The sequence below is a fragment of the Cyclopterus lumpus genome, chromosome 4 (assembly GCF_009769545.1).
Source record: "Cyclopterus lumpus isolate fCycLum1 chromosome 4, fCycLum1.pri, whole genome shotgun sequence".
Taxonomy (NCBI): Eukaryota; Metazoa; Chordata; class Actinopteri; order Perciformes; family Cyclopteridae; genus Cyclopterus; species Cyclopterus lumpus.
The window spans coordinates 25339812-25355814 of record NC_046969.1 but is presented as its reverse complement, the minus strand read 5'-3'; the positions used below and the strand labels follow the sequence as shown (position 1 = coordinate 25355814).

Below are 16003 nucleotides of genomic sequence, written 5' to 3'. Positions count from 1 at the left end.
AAGAAGGTTTCTACCTTCTTTTTTTTTTAGGGGGTCATGATTAAGGAGGGATTAGAAACCTTTTGTGCTGTTAAATGTGTACTTACTTACCCGAGTGTGCTCTGCTCTTCGCTCTCGTCTCCGTCCAGGCTCTGGAGCTGAGGGACAGCTGCGCCTGCCCGGCTCTACCGGCCACCGACCCGCGCGCCGTCTTCTCCAAGAGCGTGGCCGCGTTGCTGGAGACCTCCAAGCACCGAGGAGGAGGAGGAGGAGGAGGAGGAGGAGGTCTGGAAGGGGCGCGCCAGCCCCACCTGCCCCGGGGCCCGGCCTCACTGCCCGCGGCTCTGCTCGCCCGGACCGCCCTCCCTTCACCCTCCAATGTGGATCGAGCCATGAAAGAACCGGTCTCGTTGGGAGCCTTGGAGTCAGCTGAGGTGGAAACATCCCAGCCCAGCTGACAGGGTTTAAATAAAAAACACAAAAAAACCAACTATATTCATCGAACTATTGCTGAAGGAATGTCGGTAAAGCTTCCATACGTTGCCGGATTAATAAGTGCATTATCCATCGGAACACGGCACTTTGCGAGTGCACGTCGGGCAGCTAGATTCTAATCATGACCACACACACACACACACACACACACACACACACACACACACACACACAGCACGTTGTACACGCTCCGCCCTGTAAATGAACGGCGTGTTGTTTGCAGGTTAAAAACCAGCCTTCTGCTCAGGAAAGTCGATATCCACCGTCAAGCTGTGAGAGATCTTCAATGAGGTTTTTGTCAAATCATTTTTAACAAGGCAAGTTGACTGAGGGAAAAAACATCCTTATTTACAACAACAGCCTGCGGGAGCAGTCGCACAGTGAAACAGGCGGTTATTGTGTGTGTGTGTGTGTGTGTGTGGGGGGGGGGCACATTTGGTTAAACTGAAATAAAATAAAAAACAGTTTTTTCAAACGGATGCAATGTTTCATTTGTGTCGTGCGTTTTTTGAGCTTCAGTGTTTCTGCTCACAAAGCATCAGTCGGTGTGCTTTACCTGCAGGACGAGGTGTGTCCATGTTAGAGTCTGGTCAACGTCACAGGAAGTGGTCACTGATTGGGGGTTGCACACAAACGTGCAATGAAAAAAGACAAGGTTGAAATATGGGATTTTTGTTTGCATATCAATAACTCGGCAGAAACGTGCTCCGTTTGCAAGTGACAAGCAAAAAATAAATAAGTAATTTAAAACCTCAGAAGAAAATATAGCTTCTTTAAAAAAAATATATATATATTTATATATTTTGGCTTGTTTTCAAAGTGGATCAAAGTGTTGCAGTCAAGAAGAAGAAGATAACCCTCCGATTCACACGCCAAAGGATTAGGGGAGTGGCTGAAAGATGAGAGGCGATGTGGCTGCGTGGCGGCGCCATTTACTTATTCATGCCGGCCCCCCCCCGTGGGACACGCCCCTCGCTTGGCCTCCGCTCAGCCGATCAGACAGACTTTCAGTCGGGGGGGGGGGGGGGGGGGGGGGGGGCTTTAAACCGAGCGCCGTCGCAACTGCACGAAAACCACCGTAACTCCTGCCGGTCTGCTCCTCGTGTCTCTGCCTGCGTTGTGATAAAAGGCCGTCGGAGCAACGTCCGGAGATTTGACCTTTTGACCTTTCTCCCCAGGAGTTCTCCATCCACAGCTCTCGCTCCTTCCTGATAGACTCCTCCCCCTCCCTACACACACATCTGGATGCTCGGAGAGCAGTTGGAACACGAGCAGGCGACAGATGACACGCTCGCACCCGGAGGTAATTGTAATGAGCGTGATACACACACACACACACACACACACACACCACACACACACACGTTGAGTAATTGTAGCCTACTGCTGCAGTCTAAACAATACCGGGACAGAGGGCTTAATCAAGGAAGACAAAGAGACGGCAGTCGGGAGGGATTGAAAGGAACGGAAATGCAAAGTGGAACCGTGGAGGGGATTGACAGGAGAACCGATTAATTTCAGGTTTGTGAAAAGAGAACATCTTTTTTTGGGGTGTTTATTATCATTTAAATGACACGTCCTCCTGTCCTACGCAGGTAGACGGCGGGCGTCTGCATGTCTGCGAAATCCCCCCTCGGGGGTCTCGTATTGTTCTGTGTTTGTGTATTCTGCCGCCCACGAGAGGCATCAGACCGTCTCCGAGACCTCTGACAAACCGCTCGCAGGTATTTCGAGAGAGATCGCCAAAGCGGAGCGGCGCCGGGAAGAAGAGGAGGGAGAAAAAAGAAAGAGGAAGAGGTAGAGCACACCCACAGCGGAGAGCCCAACGCCCGATAAGACGGGGAAAACACTCAAGATGCTGAAAAACACTCCCAGAGAGAGTCGCGGCGGTGAGAGAGCGACCCAACACGTCTGCTGTGTAGGTGGCTGAATGATGTCCCAGAATGCAGTCTGGCTGCCCTCTGACCTCCCTGTGGAGCGTCGCTCGAAGCGGCTCATACACAGCTCCTTTTTTCCCGGATCCACTCCCGACACACACACACACACACGCACATATTTACAGCAGCAGCAGCTGTGTGTGTGTGTGTGTGTGTGTGTGTGTCTGGTAAAAAAAGTTGCTGTGTCCTTCCGCTGGGCATTAATTATACATGTGGCATGTGGGTGTCTGATTGAAATGAATATTTTACTGCTTTTAATCACTGCCATTGCCAGAGTGATGGAGCATCTGGCTGTGTTACCTGGGTAATTAAAGACGCCGTCGCACACACGTGCACACGTGCACACGTGCTCACGTGCTCACGCGCGGCAGTCTCGCCGGCTCGTGTCTGCGCCGTGAGACGGGGTGGACTCCGGAGGCCTACTAATGAGTACGATTTAGATTTTGGAATGTTTTGAAGCAAACGGGGGACCGGTGGATAGACAAAGACGTTGCCTGTGTCCCAAATTTCATCAGCAAAAAAGCTTTTCTCAGAGGTCAGAGGTCAGAGGTCGACGGGAACCTGACACAATCTGACATGTACGTTGTTGTGTTTCCAATCCCTTGGAACCATTAGTCCAATCGTAACATGTGACCTCTCCTTTGACTGTGTGGTTTCTTTAATCACCTGAAACCGAGCCCTTCTTCACGGAGTCTACGGTAGCCCAGAAGGGACAAACCAAACACTGGCTCTAGAGAGAGCCTTTCACATTTTTACTCTATACCTTTGGGAAACGAGAGGGGGGGGGGGGGGTATTCGGCTGATTGCAATCTGCAACTTCAACCACCAGGGGCGCCACTGAATCCCCACACGCCAGTGTTAAACTTCGGAAGGGCTCGAAAAATTAACAACAAAAAATATCGATCTCGACTTTCTGGCAGTCGAATTATTTTATAAATCCGGTGTTTTTCTCGGATCGGCCGCGTTTTGTGTGTGTGTGAAGGAACCGCAGTGAAGGAACCGCAGTGAAGGAACCGCAGTGAAGGAACCTGCCTGACGTGAGGGGTCATCGAGGTCATCGGGGTGTTCTCTTTCAACACACAATGCAGGTCTTCCTCTAATGGCTTCCTCGTGTCTCTCTTATCTTCTCGATCCGTGTGTGTGTGCGTGTGTGTGTGTGTGTGTGTGTGTGTGTGTGTGTGCATGGTTGAGCTAGTAGAGGTTTTTATAGTCTGGCTGCTCTGATGCTATTAGAGATTAGGATGTTAACACAGTCCCTCATCTGACTGCATCGATCCCGACCCTCGCAGTGGAATAACATTAATACTAACAACGTCGGGTACAAGCTCTCTCTCTTCTCTCTCTCTCTTTCTGTCTCTTCTCTCTCTTTCTCTCTCTCTCTTTCTGTCTCTCTCTCTTTACATCTGCTCCTCTGTCAGTGTTGATTTGAATTTGAATAACCAGCGTTCTTCTCCGTCTTTCCGCGAGGAGGGCGATATCTAATGAAGGGAAAGAGGGAAGGGGGGGGGGACCAGAGGATGGAAATGAGATGAGATGAAATGGTTTGAATCAGTCTTCCTCAGCTGCTTTGACACCGGTAGTTTTCTATGTTGGAGCGCATGCATCAAGTCGCAGCTCAGGCTGAGCAAATGAAGATGGTGGAGGAGCTCTTTAAAATGTTGGGGGTGAAAATGAACAGTACGGTTTACTTTAGGACAGGTGTTGGAAGTAAAGGTGTCACGTTGTCACTAAAATAACTACTGAACTGGAACGCACACGACAACGTGTCCTTTTAAAGGAATCCGATTTCATTCATGCATGAGCTGCAGAAGAGTTGAAATAGACCAGAATGACTCTTTATACACAGCATATACTTATATTTATATGAATATATATTCATTTGTTTGGCTGTTGAGTTCAAATAACAATCGTTCTACATTATTATTATAGCCAATAATGTAAACTAAGTATTTTGAGCTACCAGATACAACATTAAAGTGACACATATATATGAACCATTTTGCATTAAAAGTACTTTTCATATTTGTACGTTAATACTTTTGTCCTTTTACTTGAGTGGTATTTTGAATGCAGGACTTTTACTTTTACAACTGAGTGTTTTTTTCCCATATTGAAAACTTGGTACTCGGGGAAGAGAGGTGTGTGTGTGTCTGTGTGTGTGTGTGTTTGTCTGTGTGTGTGTGTTTGTCTGTGTGTGTCTGTGTGTGTGTGTGTTTGTCTGTGTGTGTGTGTGTGTGTGCTTACAGCTACTTACCAGGGATATTATGAGGGATTAGGCCGCCGGAATAAATTACAATAATTTCACATTAATCCTCGTACGTTTGTTTCTGTGACGTTTTTTAAAATAAATAAATAATATTTGACAATATGATTCCAGCTTACCGCCCTTGGGGAAAACCAGCGTAACATCGGAGTGTAAACTAAATGCCACCTGCTGCGAGGGGAGGATTCACCAAAGAAACAAGTCTGGGCACCGAAAAACCTTCTCCATCCCTCCATTCCTCCATCCCTCCTTCCATCCATCCATCCCTCCCTCCACCCATCCCTCCATCCCTCCCTCCACCCATCCCTCCATCCCTCCCTCCACCCATCCATCCATTCCTCCATCCTCGCTCAGCTTCAGCTGTGCTGTCTGTTCGCTGTCTCGTTGTCATGGTTTCCATTATGCTTAATGCCTGCTCGGGTTTTGAAGGACAAAGCGCCGAAGATAGGTCGTCTTAAAAGACGGAGGGAGAGAGGAAGCAAGACGATGAGGGAAAATGTATACACGATGTACTTTTATTCTTAAGTCATCCCCCACACACACACACACACACACACACACACACACCCCCACAACCCCCCCACACACACACACACCCCAAACACCACCACACACACACCACACACGTGTGTCGTGGGTTTTCTATCCCCGTTCCAGGGAGGCAGTTCTGTGAAAACACCCCCTCTGGCGTCAGCTGTGTAGCTGGAGCAAAGCCTCATCTTCTAACGGATCAATAAGCAGGTGGTTCAGCTCTCCAGAGCCACTTTCCAGCTGGACAAAAGAAACAACAACAACAACAACAACAACAACAACAACACCACCGCACTAACACCTGGCTTTTGTGTGTGTTTAGTGGGAAAGGTCGCGGTCGGCATTCATTGCCCGGACCACAAATACTCTGCAGGAGTCACGAGTATTGATGGAAATATGACACCCGGGTTGGACCGCTGCATAGTAACTGCATAGTAAATAAACTCAATTATGTCAATTCATTAACGTGCAAAACAAACAATTAGTACGCTTTAATTTGCAGAGTTAGAGGTGAAAATATGAAAATAAAGGTTACATTTGCTCCTCAGAGCCACCGGACCCCACTGACATCGTAAAACAAAGAAAATTCATAAGAATTGTCTGTTATTCTTTCCAGTTGGTAAGACAAAATTAATAAGTAACAGATGTAAAAAGAAGAAGCAACCACCTTTCAACATTTTCAACGTTTACACCTGTTTCCGGTGCATTTGCGACGTTGAACGCGACGCACCTCTACTGGCCAGACAAGGTACTACATCGTCTTTTTTTTTTTCTGCCTGGTTTTCCCTGGCCGGTGAGCGAGCTGCACGCTCTGGAAATCTATATTTATCACTTCGATACCTGTGAATACATGCAGGTGCATGTGGGAAGTCTTCAGAAATTAAGCTGAAACCTCGAACTTTATTTAGCTGACCTTGTTGTAGAGAGAGGAGGATGTGTGTGTGTGTGTGTGTGTGTGTGTGTGTGTGTGTGTGTGTGGATGACAACAGGAAGGCGAGAAAGAGCTTAAACTCCATCCTTTTCCCCACCACCCCTCTCTCCCATTGTAAGGTTCTTAGAGCCTTCCTTAACTTTTAATAAGGGTCTTTAATAAGTCCCCAGATCTCGGCGCTTCTATTTCTACACGGATCCGCTTAATCTCCCTCTAAAATAAGATCTGCTCCCTCCTCCTCTTCCTCTTCCTCCTCTTCCTCCTCCTCCCCCTCTTCCTCCTCCTCCTCCTCCTCCTGTATTTCTCCACAAGATTGTAGAAGCATTTAATAAACTACTGGGGGATCGTGCAAGGTTGTCTCGTCCTCTGTGGTGTGTCGGCAATCTAGCCAAGCTATATATATATATATATATATATATATATATATGACTGGGGATGTGCTCGTTTTATTTCTAATAAGAAGGATCTACAGGAGTGTTTACCAAAGGAAATGGTTTTCAAGGGGCGAATACGGAAACGATGAGGACATTTTAAATAAGAATATATAAATATATATATTTATATATTTTTTTGAATCTATATGAAACTGATGACGGCCACACTGAAAAGTCAGAATTAGGCCGCGTGGAGATTTAGCGTGTTAATTGTCCCCACCAGCCGTAATGCGAGGCCCCCTGTGACTGCACCCATTCACCCAAAAGTGATTCAACACGCACACACACACACACACACACACACACACACGCACACACACTCACACGCACACACAATGCACACTTTGAATTGTTATCCGTGCTCGGAGTTCCCAGTTTCCACGGTCTTCATGGTGATGCTGGTTGTGCGTCTGTGTGTCACACTTTAGTTTCTGTCTCTTTGGCCTACTTAGGCGGGTTGTAAGTAGCACACTGAGCTGCACACACACACACACACACACACACACACACACACACACCTCTCCTATCCCTGTGGACTCGGGCTGAATAATTGAGTGGTGCTGAAGCCGGGTAATAAGCTACGCTGCCGCTGTAATAACCTGCCGGACAACATGTGTGTGTGTGTGTGTGTGTGTGTGTGTGTGTGTGTGTGTGTTGTGCTCGTGTTCGGTAATGACTGCTATTACTCCAGGGCCTGAGAAGCAGACACATGCTGTTTAAGGAACCCGACGTGTGTGTGTGTGTGTGTGTGTGCTCTGTTCTCTGATCTTGGTGGTTTAATGAGGCCAGACAGGCAGGAACCTCTGGACTGTTCTGGACTGTTCTGGACTGTTCTGTTGTTTCTGTAAACACTTATATATATATATATATATATATATATATATATATATATATATATAAAAATATATTATATAAATATATATATATATAAATAAAATATATTTATATAACAGTATATATATATATAAATATAATTTATAAAATATAATTATATTTATATATAAATATATTTATATAAATATATATATATATATAAATATAAATATATTTATATATTCAGTATATATATATATAAAATATATTTATATATTTATATATAAATATCTTTTATGTATAGATACAGTATATATATAAATATATATATATTTATTTATATATATGCATATATATAAATTTATATATATATACATATATATATTTATATAGATATAGATATTTATATAAATATCTATATATAAATATTTTTTTTTATCATCTAATGGAAGATAAAATAAATTTTTTTGTGCGACATATTTTGTGTGAATGACGAGCTGAAATTTGTCACCCGTCCCCAAAAGTTCACGGAGCTGGAAACCTCCGATTTAATGTTACGCTGACCTCTGTGACCCGACACCTCCCCCAGTATAATGCCTCTTCCTCTTCCTCTTCCTCCTCCTCCTCCTCCTCCTCCTCCTCCTCCTCCTCCTCCTCCCTCCTCCTCCTCCTCCTCCTCATATATTTATACTGTTAAACACCCACCACAGTCAAAACGGTACACACCACTCAGCGGTTTCCCCCCGACAAGCAGCTGATGAGTGCCCCCCCCCCCCCCCCCCCACCCCCCCCCCCCCCCCCCCCCCCCCCCCCCCCCCCCCCCCCCCCCCCCTTCCCCAACCCACAACCCACAACCCCCCCTCTGCTGTAATCTCAAACCAGCCTCACTTACATTCTGGATGCTCAGTCCTAAACCTGGAACACTTCAAACCTCACTCTCCATCTCTCACTCCTCCCGGTCCTCTTTCATCTGACGCTGCTTGTTCAGATTTGTTGATTCAAAAGAAGAAATGATACCCAAAATGCAGGCGCTCACGCCTCATCCTCCTCCCTCTTTATTTGTGTGTGTGTGTGTGTGTGTGTGTGTGTGTGGGGGGGGGGTGCAGATGAAAGCGATGCCTCCTGGTTACTGAAACATGACAACTCAGAGTGAGAGAGGAAGAAGAACCATTCGTCAAAATGTTTGGGAGTTGACAGCTGTGTGTTTTTTTGCACACGCAGGTGAGTGTCGTGTTCTCTCTGCCGGCTTTGTGCGTGCGCACTTTGAAGTTTGAAGCTTGTTCGTGTCCTCGGTGTGTGTGTGTGTGCGTGTGTGTGGGTGTGTTTTATGAGAACTGTCGTTGTTGCGCAACACCCGTAAGACAGATGTACAGACGTCACCGCTCGACCAATGGGACGAGTCCGTCATTCGATCAAACACACACTCACACACACACACTCACACACACACACACTCACACACACACACACACACACTCACACACACACACACTCACACACACACACTCACACACACACACAAACACTCACACACACACACTCTCACACACACACAAACACACACACAAAATGACACAATCGTGGCTCGGAGAGGGAACTAAAACATTTTTCAAAAGCTGAATTTCTTAAAAAAACAATCTATACATACAAGTTGTGTTGGATGTGATGTCACAGACACAATCTTCAGGTGTGTGTGTGTGTGTGTTTGTGTGTTTGTGTGAGTGTGTGAGTGTTTGATCATGAATACTTTTTATGAAAATACAGTGGAATGTGGGGAAAGAAAAACGTCACTCACACACACACACACACACACACACACACACACACACACACACACACACACACACACACACACACACACACACACACAGGCTCCTAGTGGCTGATAAAGACCTTTTTGGCAGAGGTTCTCCTCTGTGCTGTGGGCTCATTAATGCTCTGAGTGTGTCCCTGTGACTGAGGACTAAGCCCTCAGCTCTTATCAACAACACCAGGCCTGGTCGGCTACACACACACACACACACACACACACACACACACACACACACACACACGCACAAACGAACACACAAACACACAAACACAATGGATTATGAAGTGTGTGGATAAGTCGGCAACATCAGCTCCGATATCCGCTTGCAGGACAATGACAGAGACCCGCTCTCCCGTCCCAGTCATGCAGTGTGTGTGTGTGTGTGTGTGTGTGTGTGTGTGTGTGTGTGTAGGTGTTGGTGGATGCACTGCTCTCCAATTGATCCAGTTGTATTTGTTGATCCATCCGTACACAGTTCCTGTCACAGATAGGTCATTCAGTGAGTTTTCTCTCTCCGTGCCCGGTGTGAACTTGTGTGTTGTTGTGTGTGTCGTCTCACACACACACACACACACACACACACACACACACACACACACACACACACACACACACACATGCAAGCCCAAGCGGTGTGGTTGTTTACATATTTATTACTACGCTGTGCTCGTGCTCCACAAATTGATATTGTGTGCGTGTGATTAACTGGGTGTTGGTGCAGAGTAATGTTACAGGCCTGGTTCAGTGAGGACGATGTGGGCGGCTGCTGGTTTATGGCTCTTTCAAGTTGGTATGTGTGTGTGTGTGTGTGTGTGTGTGTGTGTGAATTGTTTGTTGTTCCCATGTATTGTTTAACCCTTAGGCGATATCTGTTCAGCTCGGTGGAGAATTATTATTACTTTGTCCTCAGGGAGAGCAGAGGTGTGTACTTCACACACACACACACACACACACACACACACACACACACACACACACACCTTTATTAACACCAAGGCCATCATGGAGCTGTAAACATTTAATCTCATAACTTGTCGTATTTCTTACACATGATGAACAGCGTGTTTACATGCATCCATATGAATCTTTACTGTTTATTTATTTCACAATTCCCGTGTTTCATTAAAAAAAAACTAAAAAAGTCGTGCATTATTTAAAAAGTCGTGTTTTCAGGAATGCATGCGCGGAGGTCTCATTTCAATTTTTTTTTTACAAATGTTATTACGGGGTTCTGAGTGGATTTTTATTTGCCGATAGGTCACGACAATTATTAAAAGAACTTTGAGTAAAAAAAAGAAAAAGAATGCAAATTGCCAAAAAACAGTTGCCGTAGTTCTCACAGCAGAAGTATTATTTTACATCCCCGCGCTCTCAGTTCTCCCTTTCAGCCTGAAGCTGTTTTTGGAAGATGCATTGGGGGGGAGGGGGAGGGGGAGGGGGGCTCCTCTCATCAAACCCCCCCATGCTCCCCCGTTGTCCAGCTCCCCCTCTGGTTCTCCCACTAGGTGCAGCAGACGTTGAATCCACAACAGAGAAAATAAGGTATTTCTTCATTTCATTTTGAGCTGTTTAATCTCAGCTCTCTGTTCAAGAGAACAAGTGGACCGGATGCTCTCCGGTGGGTTCAGATCTAATCACGTTGAAAGGCAGCCGGCGTCGCCCGCAGCGCTCCATAATTGGTTGACCCCCAGAAGCACTCCGGTTCTCTTCCTGGAGGGTTTTGATATTATTATTTTTTTACGGCCGGTGTACTAACGATGGTTTCTCCCCCGCTTCGCTGTCTCATTCATCAGATACCCCCCTTCCATATTTGTGGGGGCTGGCTGGCTCCTTCACATGCTATGCTACCGTTAGCATTAGCGTGGCTAATTAAAAGGGCTGCATCTGGGGGCCCACCCGGAGAGAGAGAGAGAGAGAGAGAGAGGCGGAGAGAGGCAGCTCTACTGTCGGTGATGTAACGGCGAACTCGAGGACGCCACCTGAAACTGAGCTAGTCGATCGCTGAGTGTGAATATATGTGTGTGTGTGTGTGCGTGTGTGTGTGTGTGTGTGTGTGTGTGTGTAACCCTTCGGCACGTCTGGTGCATGCGTGTGTTCCTTTTTTGTCTGTGGAGAGAGTTGTGAAGCATCCTTTTAATTTGGTCTATAATTGAATTTGGCCCGCGGGCTTGTCATTCTCTTCTGAGAGATGGCAGCGGATGAGAAGGGGATGAAAAGAAGTGGCAGAGGGAAAGAGAAAAGGAGGGAGGGGGGAGGGGAAGGGGGGGGGGGGGGGGGGGGGTGGACGTGGCGGAAACAGGAGGCGGCATATGAAGAAAGGGGGTATAAATGTACAGATGTAAGGAAAAGGGGAGCTGGAGGAGGAGGCAGTCATCTGTGAGACTTCATGAGGACTTGTGTGCACTGGGCGAGCGGCTGGCAGTCGAGTCAATATGACATATGAATATTGCAGCAGCCATTCTCTCCCCTCCTGCCCTCCTCAATTATAAATGTCTGGCTTCGGAGTTGGCTCAACTTTTCCTTGACGCTCTCTCCTCTTCTCCACTCCAGACAGATGGACATAAAGCCATGTTGGTGGTGGTGGTGGTGGGGGGGCATTCAGGGAGCAGCAGGCGACGGGTTAATCTACTCGCACTCCGATGATGTATTTCTGCGAGAGAAAATGGAGTTCGACGTTGGTTTTGTCAATCCCCAAAAATAACAAGGTCAACACCAGAGAGGCCCTCCGCTCATCACGAAGCTCCTGCAGGGAATGCAGTTATCGTATATATATATATATATATATATATATATATATATATATATATATACGGGCTGCCAATTTTTTTTTTCCCCAGAGCGCAGCATTCTCCATTCCTGCACATCTGTGTAAAATTGTTTGTTTTTTTTCTCCGAAGGAAGGAATAAAAAGAAATAATACTATCATAAGGTGAAATGTGCTCCGAGAGGTTGAGAAGCAGCGGGTTGTTGACATCAAGATGTCTGTTGTGTTCACCGATGCCTTGATGGCACATCTGTTGAAAGACGGTGAAAAAGAAACCGCAGCTCGTGGCCTTTTTTTTTTTACTTCAACACTGTGAAAGTGCACTCTTTTTTTTAAAAAAGAGCAATGGACTTCTTCAGAATATTCATACGGTGGAATTTGAAAATTTGAAAAATAAAATAAAATAAAAACACACGCGATTGATAGATTCGAGTTTGGCCATCTTGGCTTTTTTCGATGCAACCGGAAAAACGGAAGTGACCGTATTTTGAATGCGGAGGAGTCACGTGGGGACGCCGTGTATACAGCTCCGGTGTATCGAGGTCAGCGAAAGGAGGAGATGGTGTCCATACATGCGATGATGCGTTAGAGTCATCTTTGTGACTACTCATGTAATCTAATATAATATGTCAATTGGCCGTTAAGGGGACCGAGTGTAGGTCATGCTGTGCAACAGGTGTGAGTACCTGTGAGTTACGTCCAGCAGGCGTTTGATTGGCTGCAGTCGATCCCTGTCAGTGGAACGTGTCACCGGCTGCACCGGCGAGGTCACGGCGGCCGTTTGGAGGGTTAACCGTTAAAAAGACGTTAACTTTCGCGTCCTTTCCAATTTGCGCCGAGTGTTCTTTTTTAAAGGCGTTGAAGCGTCACATTAAACCCGCGAGTGTCACGTCAGATGTGCGAGGGCCGATAAACCTTCCGAGTAACGCATGCGTGGAATAAAGTTTTGAAAAGGTCGCGGCGGCTACGTTGATGCTAAGTGACTGTTTTGTCCTTGAGGGGCGTGCGATCGCTGTTGCCATGACGCCCAGCCAGGCTGTTGACGGTGCACGGCTCCTGTTGACCTCAGCGGCTGGCGAAGGGGGGAGGGGGGGTCGGGGAGAAGATGGGCAAAGAGATTATGTAATGTGTGTGTGTGTGTGTGTGTGAAGGCCGGAGGGTGAGCTAGGTCAGTGTGATGGACATGGGGGGCGGGGGCTGGGGGTCAACAGGATGTCGGCACGGTAACAGGGGGACCAGGGCCCGGGAGATTCGCCCCAGCTGGGTATGAGAACTTTAGAGAGTGGATGTCAAGGTCTTCCCCGTGCTATTTTTGCACTTATTCACACACACACACACACACACACACACACACACACACACACACAAACACACAAGCTCTGTGTTTTGAATGTTGACCTTGTTGGGCTGACAGAGTTAGCAGGAGCAACACCTCTCTTTGGCAGCATCATCTGTTTGCTTAGAGCACCTCAGTGTGTGTGTGTGTGTGTGTGCGTGCGTGCGTGTGTGTGTGTGTGTGTGTGTGTGTGTTTTCGTGTAGTTTTTTGGTTCAACTCCCACTGGGCTCTGTGATTCATCCCTTACAAACCCACAAGTTGAGGAATGGATGAAGGAAGACGACAAGGAAGAGGAAGAAAGAGGGTAAAAAGCAACACTGGGCTGTTTTCCTGCCCGAGGCTCCGATGTTTGGAGGAAGCTCGGAGAACCGGCGGAGAGATTCAATCAATCCGCTCTTTTAAAAACCGAAAGCAACAACTGACGAATTGCATGCAGTATAGTTTTTGGACGTGCGTAGCCACCAAATCAGATGCTGTGAACGCGACACCCAGAGTCCACCTGCAAGTGTGTTTTTGTTACCACTGTGTGTTAAAATGTGGATATAAGTAAGTGTATGTACTGTATGAACGTCTATGTGCTGACATTCAGCATGGCTAAAGTGTGTGTGTGTGTGTGTGTGTGTGTGTGTGTGTGTGTGTTGCGGCGCTTGTAGCAGTGATTGACGAGGAGCTGTGAGTGTGCAGCAGGAGCAGAGCTCAACCCCATCTGACTGATCTGTAAATATTCTCTCTTTCCGCTGCCTCAGCGGTCTCTGCTGGAGCACAGCACATGGATCACATTGGCAGGGAGGGTGTGTGTGTGTGTGTGTGTGTGTGTGTGTGTGTGTGTGAGAGAGAGATGGGGTTGCACAGTTCTCTTCATCAGAGCTGCAACATTGGGTCCTGGGGCCCCGCTGGACCGGAGCCAGAACCCACACAGCAGCAGGCAGCCCAGAGGACCGACTCCCTCTGTGGTTCTCCGTCTCCGGGCGTCTCCGTCCTCCTTCGCCCCGCGTCCCCCCCCTTCTCAACCCAGGACGACCGTGCACAGAGGACACGGATGAAAGACAAGGGGCAGCTCGTGAGTCCGAGAAACGAGAGTCGCTTCATCAAAAAAAGTAATTAAGTCGGACTTGAAAATAAAAAAAATCAAATAAAAAATTCAATGCAGGTCAAGAGTCCACAGCGCCCGAGACGTAAATCTCCAAATGCATCACGGGCGCTCTTATCGACGAGTAATTAGACAAACAGTGGCAAAACACTTTTAAGAAGTGTGACAACTTGTAGTGGAAATGTCTGAATATTAGTCAAAGAACGAAGCCTGCCATCTAACCAGATAACGTGTCCCTCATCCTGCCTCTCTTGCTCCACAGGAGTGTGTATATAAAACACACTCTCACCTCATTGAGTGAGTCCCGGCTGCAGACGCTTTATTTTTTATTTTTTATTAAACGTACGGAGAGAGCAAAAGTTGACCTTTTTTTTTTTAGGCTTTCTCATCGACAGAAATGAAACAAACTAAAAAACCGAGACGGGGCAAAACGGGTGGAAAGAAGAGTGAGGCATGGTGAGGTCTCACTCTCCTCCGTGACGGTTGAGAATCAAACGCGCGGCTTCAGAGGGAACATTGTGACGTTGAAGGCCGCAGTGGGTCATTTAAAGGACGTTTCAGTCATGACCCTTTTTCTTTTTAATGAATCTATTTCTTTTTAGACATTTCCCTTTCCGACACACGCACGCACACACACACACACACACACACACACACACACACACACACACACACACACACCCGGGTGGAACTAAATTTTTTTTAAAGCCACTTTGCGAGGTCGGTCCACCGGCTAATTCCTTTCAGTGTGAAATGAAATCGTGAGCCGGCGTGAGAATCGTCCCGAGTCCCCGACTCGGAGAGAGAGAGAGAGAGAGAGAGAGAGAGAGAGAGAGAGAGAGAGAGAGAGAGCCCCCCCGCGGCTCCTCGAAAAAGGAGGATTTTTTTTTTTTAAAGAGAGCAAAAGGTTTTGACACAAAGTGGCTTTGTTGATTGCGTGAAATGAGGTCCTGCACACGGACCTTTTTTTTTTTTTTTTTTAACACACTGCCGCCGCTCTTACGCAAGACCCCCGTTCTCCCTCTTATGTATAAGCCCGCGAGCGTTTCCATTACTCTTTTGACAGAAAGCATATGACAATAGCTTTTCCTGGGCGGTAATATGATTACATTACCACGGAGAGCCAGTTGCTCCCAGAAAAGCTCAAAATCAAACGGGCTCTCGAGCGGACGCCTTCCAGAGAGTTAACCCGAGAGCTCGTGTCTATTTACACTCTTACAACTACTCCCTTTGGGCTCTTTTATTCCCCTGTTTGTGCCTGCTCTCAGATCAGTTCTTGGGGCACCGACACGGCACAAAAGGTTCAGAGTTATCGTCTTTGTCGGCCACTCCTGTTGCGTTGTGACGTTGTGCGGCGCTCTTGTGTTCCCTTGTGTCTCCTCCAGAAAGCTCTCCCAGGTGCGCCTCCACCTGCGCAAGTTAAAAAAAGAAAGAACTCGAGTATTTTCTTCATGCTCGGGCCGTCGAAAAAGAAGGAATCACGTTTCTTAGTTTGCGGTCGTCGTCGTTTCACTTCGGGAACGCGTCGACTCGGCATTCTGCAGAAAGAGACGTCGACCGAGTCCAGAGCGAAGGCACGAGGGCCCGGAGCTCCCTGGTTTGTTGTGTGTTTGTTG

The 16003-nt window shown here is 47.0% G+C and overlaps 1 protein-coding gene and 1 long non-coding RNA gene across 2 annotated transcripts in view; both read left to right on the top strand.

Annotated features, from left to right (window-relative positions):
• Positions 1-469, top strand: part of oma1 (OMA1 zinc metallopeptidase) — a 5870-nt gene extending 5401 nt beyond the window's left edge. Inside the window, exon 8 of the mRNA XM_034530961.1 lies at positions 129-469. Within this exon, the coding sequence (XP_034386852.1) occupies positions 129-437 (309 nt within the window). The 3' untranslated portion in view covers positions 438-469. The remainder of the gene's footprint in view (positions 1-128) is intronic.
• A 1088-nt stretch (positions 470-1557) lies between these two features.
• LOC117729675 lies at positions 1558-3173 on the top strand. Its single transcript, XR_004609382.1, has 3 exons — positions 1558-1777; positions 1867-1995; positions 2070-3173. It is a non-coding gene; the product is annotated as an uncharacterized LOC117729675 (long non-coding RNA).
• Positions 3174-16003: the final 12830 nt, after the last annotated feature.